Genomic DNA, 12,017 nt, shown 5'->3' with positions numbered 1-12,017 from the left:
CTGTGAAGGGGGATTGGGGATCGCCCTTTGCATACAGGCTGACCGCTGAGCTGATGGAGGAAGAGGCAGATAAGGAGCCGTCTATCGTGGCTCCCAACTAGGGACAAGGGTACAGCCTGGCTGAACGTGGGTTTTGACTGCCACTTTTCGCACCTGAGCTGCCTCCTTCTGAGACTCTGTTACAGAGCACGAGCTTGACACAAGTCTTCTTCTCAACTTCTGAGCTCCAGGGCAGCTCCAGCTCTCAGTTACATGTGTGTAACATGCGTTAGCATCACAGAAATAAACAGAAAGGAGCATGACATGGAAGAAAAGCAGAGTGGGAGAAGCAAACTGTGCTCCTCGTGTTGAATTCAGTGAAAGGTAGACCCAAGTCATTTTTATAGTAGAGCCACTTTACACCACCCTGATTATGTAAATGGGACATAAAGTAAATTGGACTTTCACTCGCTCTGACACTCCGTTCCATTGCCAGAGTGATTTACAGAAGCCTTAGTGTAAATTAGAACCAGGACCGGTGTCTGCAGTCCACATTTTAGGATTTAAAACCAGTCATTTCCCAAGATAATTGTGGTGCAGTCAAGACTAAGAGCAGCTTCCTAAAATTGGTTAATACCCAGATTTGGGCTTCTTCAGTGGCTTAAATGGAGTGGCATATTATCTCCTCTATAGTCTGCCTAAAAGATAAATTTGATGTCTGCAAGCAAAGACATGAAATTGCTATAGGCTTCCACTCTTATAGCCTGCCACCTATTTGATTTATGTGATAAGTGATCTCAGATGACCCTCCAAGGCACTGAACCATTAGAGAGTTATGTTGCACAGCGATAAGAAATCTTCAGAGATACCTAAATCTTCTTTTACCACTGGGAGTTTCATCTGTTCTGGAATAAAGAACATTTTTATGTATGATGTTGCTATCTTGCTAGCCATACTAATATTCAAAAGGATACACAGACTTAAATCAATAGCAAAGTGACAAAGACCTTAAAACTGAAGTGGTCACCAAGTGGATGCTAGACAGCTCTTTTAGGTTTTATCTTTGTTCCTTTCATTCTGTTTCTTGAAAGATGAGTAGCTGTAAGGGTTCACATTCAAGTCTTCTGTTAATCTTTCCACCAGGTAGGAAGCTGGCAAAAGCACCCTTTCAGTGCAGAAAGCCCTGGAAAGTCAAATCACCCATTTGGGACTTCCTTATTGTAGGCTTTGTGAAACCATGGGTTGGATCCTTCCTTATTTTTTTCATTGAATTTCTCTGAATTCAGTGATCTAGGTTCCTCTCTGCGTAGAATGAATAAAAGTGCTTAGGACCTCAGGTGGGATGTTAATTCTTGACAGAGGTCAGGGAAAGCACAGACAGGTAATTTCTGTGGTTTACGTCCAACTGTAGCATCTTCCTCTGCAGGAAGGCACTGCTGATTCATAGTCCTCCAACAGAACCTGTATCTAATGCAGTATTTGCTTGATAGAATTTGCTGTAAGTGCAATGTTATAGCATGTATATAGTCCATATGTTCCATCCGTCAGATTATCTTTGCATCATGTGCTTAGTGCATCAAGCATAAGGTATCTGGCAGCAAGCTCCTGTTTCAGGCAGTATGGGATGCAGCTTCAGCCCAGACGTACAAGAGGAAGAGGAGGGGCCAGAACCAGTCCCTGCTTTTCAGCAGAGCCCAGAGATGCCATGCCTCATTGCAGGTCCGCAGGGAGAGGCTGTTTGGCAGTCCACAGAAGGGATGATGAGGGTTTCGAGCCTGGCCTGCTCCCCTCCCTTCTGGTACATAGGGCCAGCAGGCCACAAGCAGCTCACACTTGACTCTTCTCCTGAGTAACCTTTGATGGCCATTTTTCTGACAATAAGAAAAGCATTATGATATTGGGTATTTTCCTGGACTGCAGCTTCCCATCTCCCTTGACGCAGCACTGGGGTTTAATGATCCGTGTGGCCTGGCAAGCCAACCTGAAGGAGGAATCAGACATCATCTTTTTCTATTTCTCCTTGATCCTGAAAAATCTTCTGGTCCTTGCAATTAGGACTACAGCAACCTCCTTCCAGGCCCTTTAGTAACGGTCTTGGTTGGTGACCCATCGCATTGCATCCATCCAGCTGTGGGCATGTCCACTTGGTTGTTTTGTTTGCACTGTTGGGCATATTGAAATACATGAGAGCATGGACTGATGCCACAAAAGCTTTGGCAGCATCGCAGGCATGTTTTTACAACAAGCTGTATCTATTCCTTGAAAATTCTCCTGCAAGGAAGTGATTTCTCCTTAAAATTAAATTAATGCAAGGCAGAGATGAATAGTCCCCACGTGCTATTTGGCTTTTTACTCAAAGCTGTTTATGAGGGGAAGCTTTTGGCAAAATTAAATGAGCCTCCTCTTCCTCAAGCTGGCAAATACTGTCAATGCTGGTCATCATACACCTTCATAAATCTGCGATGTTGGCATCCCACACACACCAGGCAAACATCAAATTTTGTAGGGGGACCACACAAGAGTGCAATAATCACAGCTGTTTCATGTCAGCATTCAGAAAGCTTACAATAGGGTTTTATTCAATGAGCCATTCCTTTTGAAATGCCATTAGAGATATTTGCTAGGAGAAACTGGCCTCAACTAATCGTATTTAATTTTTTATCAAATGCACTGTGGGAGCAGCAGGGATATACATGAGGCAGAAACAAGCAAATGGTGTTTATTTAGAATAAATAAACTTTGAGTAAGAATTGAATCCATCCCCTCCTGGCCACAGTTGTACAAATACAGGCAGGTCCCTACAGAGGTCTGTAGGGGGTCATGTCCTGACTTCAGAGCCGGATGCTCTTGGAGACCTCCAGCTGCGCCTGCTGAAAGGAGAGAACAGCAGTCAGATAGAGGTAGGGGAGCAATGCTGTTCCTGTGAAACCATTCCTGTCCCATTCACTTTTAGCCACGATAAATGAGGTTCAGAGGGTGTGAAGGCTACCCATCTTGCTAGGGGAGGCCTCCAAGCCCCCAGACTGGCTGACAGCTGGAGAAGGCTTCTAAGGTTTCTAAGACATTGAGCTGTGCAAAGTGAGAAGCGTGTGGCTTTGCATGGGCCCATGCCTCTCCTCCCAGCAGTATCACCTCGTCTGCCAGAGCTGCTCTGTGTTGGGCCCTGTGTTAGGGTAACTGCAACTGCAAAATTGGGGGCAGTGGGGAAAGGAAAGAAGCCAGAAGAGAATGAGAAGGAAGGCACGACAGGAAGCAAGACAGGAGGTAAAAACTAAAGACGGGACTAGAGAGAGCAGTAGCACTTAGTAATAATGTGAAACTGGTTTTATACTAGTTATTTATGGAACTTAGGGCACTTCCCAGACACTGTTTTCATGCACTAATTAGACTATCCAGGGCGGAATCAGGGCCTTCAACACAAGGTGCAGGTGAGCTCAGCACAGGGCCTTGCACAAGAGTGAGCTGTTTCAGAAGTGTTTCTTTCCTGTCCAACATAAACTCAGCATTGCACAGGACTGAAAAATCATGAATCAGCCCTACAAGAATAATTCATTTTTAAAAATTATAAACTTGGTAGTTTCTGGTATTTATTAAACTCACAAGCTTTTTCTCCACAGCTCTAAAGCTTAACCATACCTTTCAAAGCAAATAGGCAGAGAAACTGAGATCCTTATACATTGAGATAATCTACTGGCTGTGATTTTAAGAAAAAAATATAACCTGAGAGTCACAGTAGAAATATGAGAGCTGGAAAACACTGAAAATTTAATCTGGGTGGCATCAAAGCAGTGCCATGCTGTATCTACATGGTCTTTAGCGAGAAGATAAGAGCACATTTTATCAGCAATCTGAGCTGGCTGGATACATCTAGTTCCTCCCGAAAACCCTGTTAGGTATTTGCATCACACTGAAGCCATCCCATTAACCTTTTCCAGCACTTGGCTGAGAATCGCAACATGGAAGTACCCAAGGTGGGACCTGAAGCAATATAAACGCTGGCAAAGGTGGTCTGGTTTCCTGGGCAGCTAGCTCAGGTATGGCACAACCCTGGTGCTGTTTAAATAACCTGCCCATCGATAGCGGAGAGGTGGTCTCAAGGACTGGCCCTTGGTGGTATGGAGAAACCGATCAAAGGCCCGTTGGCATGAAGGAGAATATTTCTGGTCTCCTTAAGAAGTTCTGAGTCGGGTCCTGAGCTAGGTAGAGACACTGTTTTCTCGTGTGATAAATAATTTCCCCAGCATGTTTGTGGGTGTGAGAGAGAGCAAATTTGTATTTATTGAGATGGAGCCAGACGGCAGGAGTAAAGCAGAACAAGGCATGTCAGAGTTTGGATTTATTACCGATACAGTAGGCCATTTTCTTTTCATTTTGACTGTAATGCCATTCTGAGCCTCTGCCAGACTGTGAGAGCAGAGTCATTCGTGAGTCGACCCCCTGCTTCGCACCCTTCATTTTTCTCACTTTGCAGGTTTGACTGAGCTAATGCTTTCAGGAAAAAAGACTTATTGATTAGAGTGAAGTCGCTTGCAGCATCTGGGCTTTTATTGGTCGAGTTTGTGAGGTGTTTTTAGCCATTTGGTAGAGGTGCAGGTAGTGTTTGTTCTAACACATTTAGTAAATTCTACTGGCTTCTCTGCCCTGGTTTCTTTTTCTCACTTCATCCACTCGCCTTGTCACCTGCCCAGAGCACTCCTGTTAGGACTGAAGCATGCGGCGAGATCTCCTCAGCTGCTCTGAAGGGCATTCTTCTCCTCCTCCTCCTCCTCCTCCACTTTTTAATTTACACTTTGTCTTTCATTCCAAAATACAGAAATGGCTATCAACCCTCATCTCCACATGATTTTTGTTATTACCTAGATTTTATAGCTAAAAACAAGTGGATATCCTGTTAGGATGAGCTAGAGCAAGCTTTGTTTGAAGTTCTTCTTTCAACAATAGCCCACTGTGAGGAGTCAAGTCAGAATCAGGGACTGTGATGAGCATGCATCTGATCACATCAATCAAAGGGAGACTACATAATATAAAAAACAATCATAACAATTCATTATGGTCATATTTCTGTATTTTGAAGTGTGTGCTGATGATGTTTTATGCTGTTTCTTTGTTGTGTTCTCCAGTATAGTTAAAATATATTGAATAAGGATTATTATAATAGTGTTAGCAGTCCTACAAAGCCACATGAAAACTGAACTGAGGCTCTCTTGAGTTTACCCTGTTGCATTCAGAGGCATGTTAGCAAAGAGAGACTGAGATATTTGTGGTTAGCTGGTGTTGCCACCTAATTGTCTCTCACCCTCGTGGCTCACCAGCTACTCTTTCCACTTCCATTTACTCCTCACAGTATGGTCCGTCAGGCAAGTTACATGCATGTCCCTTGTGTCACTTAGGAAATAGGGGACACTTTGTATATCAGATCAAGTCTATGAGCTGCTGAGCATATTCCTAACCATCCCATTGGAGCTGCTTTTCTGGAAATTGCAAAGAGCTACTTCCATCCTGCCTTTGACTTTTGCTGAGCATCTTGGGAAGAAGCTCGAGCACAGAGATTATGATGCCTAATTGTTAAAACAACTAAACCACCAGTCATCAACTCCTAGTAGAGCATGAGTCCGGGAAGCTATGTGGATAAAGTCATAGCATGATTTGTTGAGGTTGTAGCACCTACAGAAGATTCTTGACTCAAAGAGATTGAAGTGTAAAGAGAAAGTAGAGGTGTCTATGGTGGGGGGACAGTTTGGGGCTTTTTGTTTTCTCCTGATATTGCAAGAGATAAGCACAGAGTCAGACCAATCTACTGATGAAACTTTCAGTCTGTTTTTTCAGCTATGGAAACAAAGTAAAATGTCTCAAAAATGGTCTCTTTCTTGTGGGACTTGCAAGCAATATGGATATTCTTGAAATCACAACTATCTGATCTGAGTGCAGTGAGAACACCAGCAAAGGACCGAATGATTAAAACAGGAGCTGTTGTGGTTACCACAGTCCATTGACTCTAAATTGTGTGTAGTGCCTTCCCAGCTAAAGAATTTATATTGCTTAGGAGATTGAGGTAGTCTCTGAAGTGACTTTCAGAAAATGTTAGTGACCTTCTAACCCATGTTAGCACGTTTCCTTGAACTCTGGAAGTTGCTAATCTTGGTAATACAAATAGGAACTTGCAGCTTAACATTTCTCAGTTGTGTGAGTAATAAGTGGTGGGCTTCAGCGATTAGCCTCCCTGGAGCCCTGCTATGTTGCTACCGGGTCTTGGCATTAAACCTCAACAGTTGCTAATATGAGAACTACGTAATATGCATGAGAAAAAGAGAATCGTATGCCTTTTATTTTTAGAAGAGGAACCCAGAAACTGGATTATTTTTGCTAACAATTTTTTTTTAGTTGGGATATGAAAGCAAGTGCAAATCAGCAAGTGCAGCGGGGAAAAAAAATGAAAAAGAGTCACCTTAGAAAATGAGCATCCACTAGTCCTCAAGCTAAAAAGCAGCAGGAAATGTTGGGAAAATAACTCTTTCTAAGATGTCCAGATTTATCAAAGCACTTATCTGCACAGCACAGAGAAAACAAGCCCCTGTGTGTATCCGTCCTGGGTGTTGGTGCATATGCCAGTGTGTATAGCTGTGTAGGGAGAGAAAACACACCTTAGGGAAATGTTAAGAATAATATTATCTGCGGTTACTGAAAACAGGGAGAAAAAAGAGAGACAGATAAACAACTGTCTTTTTTAATCAAGACTGCTGCATGCTTGCACACTTAATGACAAAGTGCATGTTGACTATGGAACACTGGATGCAGAGCTTCTTCAGAAAAAGCTGAAGTAGTGACCTATTATTTTCTAGTAGAAATTAAGAACTGTGTTGTGCCTTACTGTGGATGTTCTCTGAATCAGTTACTTCTCTTCAACATGCTCAGTCTTTCAAATGCCTGCCTTTAATGACTTAAGTAGCTATCTTACTCAGCGTGTGATGTGGAACTGTGTGAAGTCCCTGGTCAAACCACACCTGCTGGACAGTAATAAATAGAAACATTCCAGGGAGGAAAAAAAATTGGGTGTATGTTTTTAATTAAAAGGAAATACAAAGGAATTGATTTGCAGAATAACAAAATAAAGGAATTACAGCTCTTTTCCATAAAGAATATATCCTCACCCTCCTGAACTGGAGCAATTGTCATATTCCTGGTAGGTGAGGAATGCTCGGCTGTCATAAGTTCTGCCCATAGGTCCCGTTGTCCTTTGCATGTAGTCATTCATTACATGTCCTGTCTAATATCTTAACCACTGGAAATTCCCTGCCAAGATTGGCTGTCAAAGTTATCTCTTCAGTAAAAGAGATTTCTATATTTAAAATGTAAATGAAACTTAGTGAAAAACAGAGGCCTGGGTACTGCTGCAGAGAAGTGGGGAGGAGCTGTACAGCAGCGTGAGCCTCCAGTGCTGTTGGGTCAGGTTCACACAGGCAGCACATGGAGATGCTAATGGTGTGAGGACATGGCACTTGGACACCTTGTCCACCCTCGTACATTGGCTTTTATAAAATGTGAGCCTAAAGAGTTCCTCAGTCATTTAAGGAAACAGAAAAAACACAGCTCAGACCCTCCCTACAAAGCCTGACGATGCAGTAGAACAAAAATCCAGCATATGTTTCCTGGTTTCCCCTTTGGTTTTTTGTATGTGAATTTTATGGATATAAAGGTGAGCAAACTTGTACAAATAGGGCAAAACCCTCTTTTTTTCCTTTTAGGATAATCAGAATGCTCATCATAGGTGAATTTTTTCAACTTAATATAGTCTAAATTCAAGCATGACTGATAATAAAGTGCTGCAGCACAGCTCATACTTAAACATACCAACACTTCCTTTGACTATATTAAGCCTCAGGAAAAAACTTCTTAGGCAAACCATCTACCTTAGGTATTTCTGTGGACTGTATCACTGCAGTATCTAAGCATATCACAATCTTTTAATATACTTGTTTCCATATTCTCTGTTGGTAGACAGTGCTATTATTCCTGTTTTACACAGTGGGAAACATGACAGAGGTTAAATAACTTGTCCAGGGTAAGAACACAAGCTTGTTGAAAAACAGGCATCGGGGTCACACTTGCTTTTCTAGGGACAAAAGCCCTTTCTCCTCCAACAGCTTTGTGAAAGCTTGGGACTTCTGTCCTTTCTGGAGTAAATAACAAAAGCAGCCTATTTCAGAGTCAGAGCACTCCAACGCGAAAGCCTCCAGTAACAACACGGTTAACGGGTAACACCCAGGTTAACGGTCTCACATAGTGGATGTACAACATCGGGCAGGTGATTTGTCCCATCAATGTCACTGGGGCTACCGACACACTTCTGCATGTCCACCAGCTTTGGTAGGTTGGATCTGGATGTGTAATAAGCCTACACCACAGTGCTGACTTCAAATGAAAGAGAGAAATGAAAGAATGACACTGCAGAGGCTGTTTATGCAGATAACAGTATCAGTCAAAGCTGATTGATACTTAAAGTCTGCATTGGTTTAATTATTCTGTAACTGGCAGAAGGATATCGCTAGGTACTGTGTCTTGCTAGAAAGCAGCATCTTTCAAAAGATATCAAAAGGTGCTTATATACTTTAAATGTAGATAAGGTTTCTTTTAGATCTTAACAAACCCTCTTCTTGGTGCCTACCTTTGTGGTCTCTTTCTCTCTTTCAGTACTCAGCCATCAATATTTTTTGCAGTCCTCTTACACCTGTATTTTTATTTTCCCCTTAGTTCCTTCATGGTTTTGACTTAAGGGCCAGGTACAAACCTTACACAATTGCAGACAATGGCGTTGAGTTTCCTGGGTTTCAAGTTTAACCTATGCTGGAGATCGTCCCCTCCTCTAGACAGCACTAAATCTTTCCTGCCAGAGATAACTAGTCCTTGGGGCTCGTAGCTGTAGTTCTGAAGAGAAAAATGGTTTGCCTTTGGAATGGCCTAGATTGCACCACACGGCAGGTAATTTCAAAACATTTTTGAGGAAAGCATCCCCTTGGGTCCGTCTCAAGGCCTTCACTGGTAAAGGACACAAGGCAGCGCGTGATGCTATCAATACACCTCCATTATTTTCCCAGGGAACAAAGCAGTGAGGCTGAGTGGTGACACAACCTTCCTGGGCTGCAGCTTGAAAGGGTCATTGTTTAAGTGGAAAAGGAAGAGGAAGGGTCTTTCTCCAGTTTTCCTTTTAACTCCATAATTCAGGGAATTTATCACAGACCAATATGGAAATCTCTGCGTTGGCCCCATTCAAAAATAACATCTGTTGGCCAGGCATCGACTCTGTGAGAAGCGCATTAAGCTGATGCAGGAATAGATTTTTCTAGAGAGAAGTGCTTTGCTACAGTGCTGTCTTAACTAATGTATATTCTTCTGCTTTCCATCAAACAGTCAATGAAGGCTCAGGTGAAACCAATCAAAAAGAGACATCGACCTGTGACATTTGCCAGTTTGGAGCAGAGTGTGACGAAGATGCAGAGGATGTTTGGTACAGTAATTTGGTCTACTCTTCTATTTTAATGAATGTTGTATTATTTAAAGGTACTGTGGTTTAGAAAGCATTACAAATATTAGATACTTAATTTTCTGCACCCAGAGATCCATCACACAGTGATTGAGGTGGTTATTACTCTGAAAAAATGTATAAAACAGTCTGGTTTATAATTTTGGAACATGTACAATTTAGACAAAGTCTAGAAACACAGTTATCCATTTTGTTGCTGTTATAACTTATGTTATTCCATCTGGGGTTTTACAGCTTTATACTTTGGTAAAAATAGAATTGGGAAAAATAATTGACCTAAAGCTTTTCCAGTTAAAAAGTATCATTAGTATTATCATCATGTTAATTCATGTGTGGCATTAGAAACACTGGGAAATCTGTCTCACTTTTTCCTAGTTGCTGGAGTTGAAGACCTAATCCTCAAATGTTTGAAATAATTAGAGTGTACATTTAGACATTTTCTCAATGGAAATTGTTTGGGTTGGTTTTGGTTGGTTTTTTTTAAAGACGTTTCCAACGTATTCAGGGTTTTTTTAATATTTTAAACCTTAACCACATAAGCTGAAGGGAAATACTTATATCTACTTAGAATTTTTTTTTTTTCATTTTGCCTAGAAGCTATGCAAACATCTATCAAGCCAACTTTAAACTAGTCATTTTCTTGTGATTTTGGAATGGCCAATAGATCAAAAAAGCCGCTATTCACACAGCTGTACTTCTAACACTGCCTTAATGCCAAGCCTCGTATTTCTATCTAAGTAATTAATACAAATTTAGAGAGACAACAAAATAATCATGCAAATGTTAGAGCTGTTGTCTGGATGATGCTTCTGAAACTGTGGGCTGGTGGTAGCTAAAGGATGGATACAGAGGCTGGGCAGTGAGATGTCAATAAAGCAATATTGCCCTAACTCCAACTTGGATGGTAGGAACGGAGCAGAGAGGAGTCAATGAATGAATGAATGAGTGGTGAACATGACAATTGGGCCCAGTGTTGGGCAGCTGACCTCATCCAGGCAAGGTATCCGTGCACTGTTGGTCAGGCATGAAATTATGAACATTTCTGCTATTCAGTGAAGAAGCTTAGGAATATGGTCATGGTCATCCATTTGTGCTTGTTTTCATTTTGTCTTGCCAGGCTTTTAATAACCTCCACTTCTAGTCTTTAAAAAACACCAAGTAAACAAACCACAGAGGCCTTGCTCTGGCTCCAGTCATCAGAAGAAATTGTGGTGTTGAAAAACAGGAGCAAGATGCATCATGGTTATAGGTTTGCAGTAATGTAATGAGATTTGTGTGGAAGAAATTGCTTAATTTTGACTTTGCTTAAGAAAATTACTCCAGGTGTCAGGATTTTCATTGTCTCCTTGACTGGTTGTCCTTGAGAGTTTTGGTGGTGCAGTGTAGAAACAAAACCATGGTAAAATTAATATATCAAAATTCACAGTCTAGTGCTCATGTTTTCATAATTAAGTGCACTTCCAAATTGGAAGGCAGGAGAAGAGAGGGGCAAGGAATAAAATTAGCTACACGATAACGTTATTAATCATAAGCACCGAGTAGCAGTGTTTATTTTTTTCCAGAAATAGCTTGGTAAAATAGTCTGATCCAACCTACCCCAGTTATGTTAGCGCTGCAGCTTTTGCACTATCTAATTCCTCCCCTTTGAAACAACTTGGCTTATACAGAGCAGTGTAATGACTGCAGGAGCTGAAGTTCTCAATCTTTATTGACAGACAGTCTTTCTGTAGGGGAAGACACTTCTCGGGGCGGGAAGCAGGGAAGGGCATTTACTGGGAAGATGCTACCAGACAAACTGTTAAAAGGCAGGAAAGCAGATTTCCAACCAGAAGTACAAAGACCATGTAAAGCCTGTTAAAGGTCTGCTTTGAAGTAAACAACTTCATATGCCGTAACAGAGCCCTGTTTTCCTGTCCCTGCCCCTTGATTAGTCTTGGATAAACGTCTTTCTAAAAAATGAGCCTTCTGGGTTTTAGCTCTTTGTTATTCTTATTTCTAGAATAAAAGCAGACTATGTGTGGGGGACCTACATCCCTCTTTTAAATGTACATTAATTGAATTTCCATGTTTGGCACCAGATAGACATATTGTCCCACTCCCCCTGCCAAGATCTGGCATGCAGAAAATGTCCTTAGATTGAGTGGGAAAAGAAATTTCAGTTTATTATTTGGACACTATTTTTACATGGATCAAATTTCAGATGTAAGCAGGGCTCTTTAGCTATCCCACCTGACTGATGAGCTTTGTAAAATCCAAATGGGGTCACTGGGTCCAAGTGGCCCCGGGACCTGTTGTTACAGTGTGACGAGCCCGGCACCAGCAGTGTCCCCTATCAGAAACAGTTTGAGGGTGCAGGGTCAGTGCCTGATCCATTCCAGGTAAGAGGGATACAAGCTGGTAGCAGAGCCAGACCACAGAGAGCTGGCGATATGGGGCTGGCTGTTTGCCTAATATTTCTAGGGTGCCAGAGTAGATCAGAGAAGAGAGCACAGGTGTGATA

The 12,017-nt window shown here is 41.9% G+C and overlaps 1 protein-coding gene across 3 annotated transcripts in view; it reads left to right on the top strand.

Annotated features, from left to right (window-relative positions):
* The window catches only part of TMEFF2 (transmembrane protein with EGF like and two follistatin like domains 2), a 206,508-nt gene that overhangs the window by 141,970 nt on the left and 52,521 nt on the right, over positions 1-12,017 (top strand). For all 3 annotated transcript variants that reach the window (XR_012650417.1, XM_075028023.1, XM_075028022.1), the window contains exon 5: positions 9,385-9,481. Coding sequence is in view for 2 of the 3 variants with exons in the window: in XM_075028023.1 (XP_074884124.1) it covers positions 9,385-9,481 (97 nt within the window). In the remaining variant the exon portion in view is untranslated. The remainder of the gene's footprint in view (positions 1-9,384; positions 9,482-12,017) is intronic.

The sequence above is a fragment of the Buteo buteo genome, chromosome 5, assembly GCF_964188355.1.
Source record: "Buteo buteo chromosome 5, bButBut1.hap1.1, whole genome shotgun sequence".
NCBI lineage: Eukaryota > Metazoa > Chordata > Aves > Accipitriformes > Accipitridae > Buteo > Buteo buteo.
The sequence above is the reverse complement of the archived record's forward strand: the minus strand, read 5'-3'. Positions and strand labels throughout refer to the sequence as shown.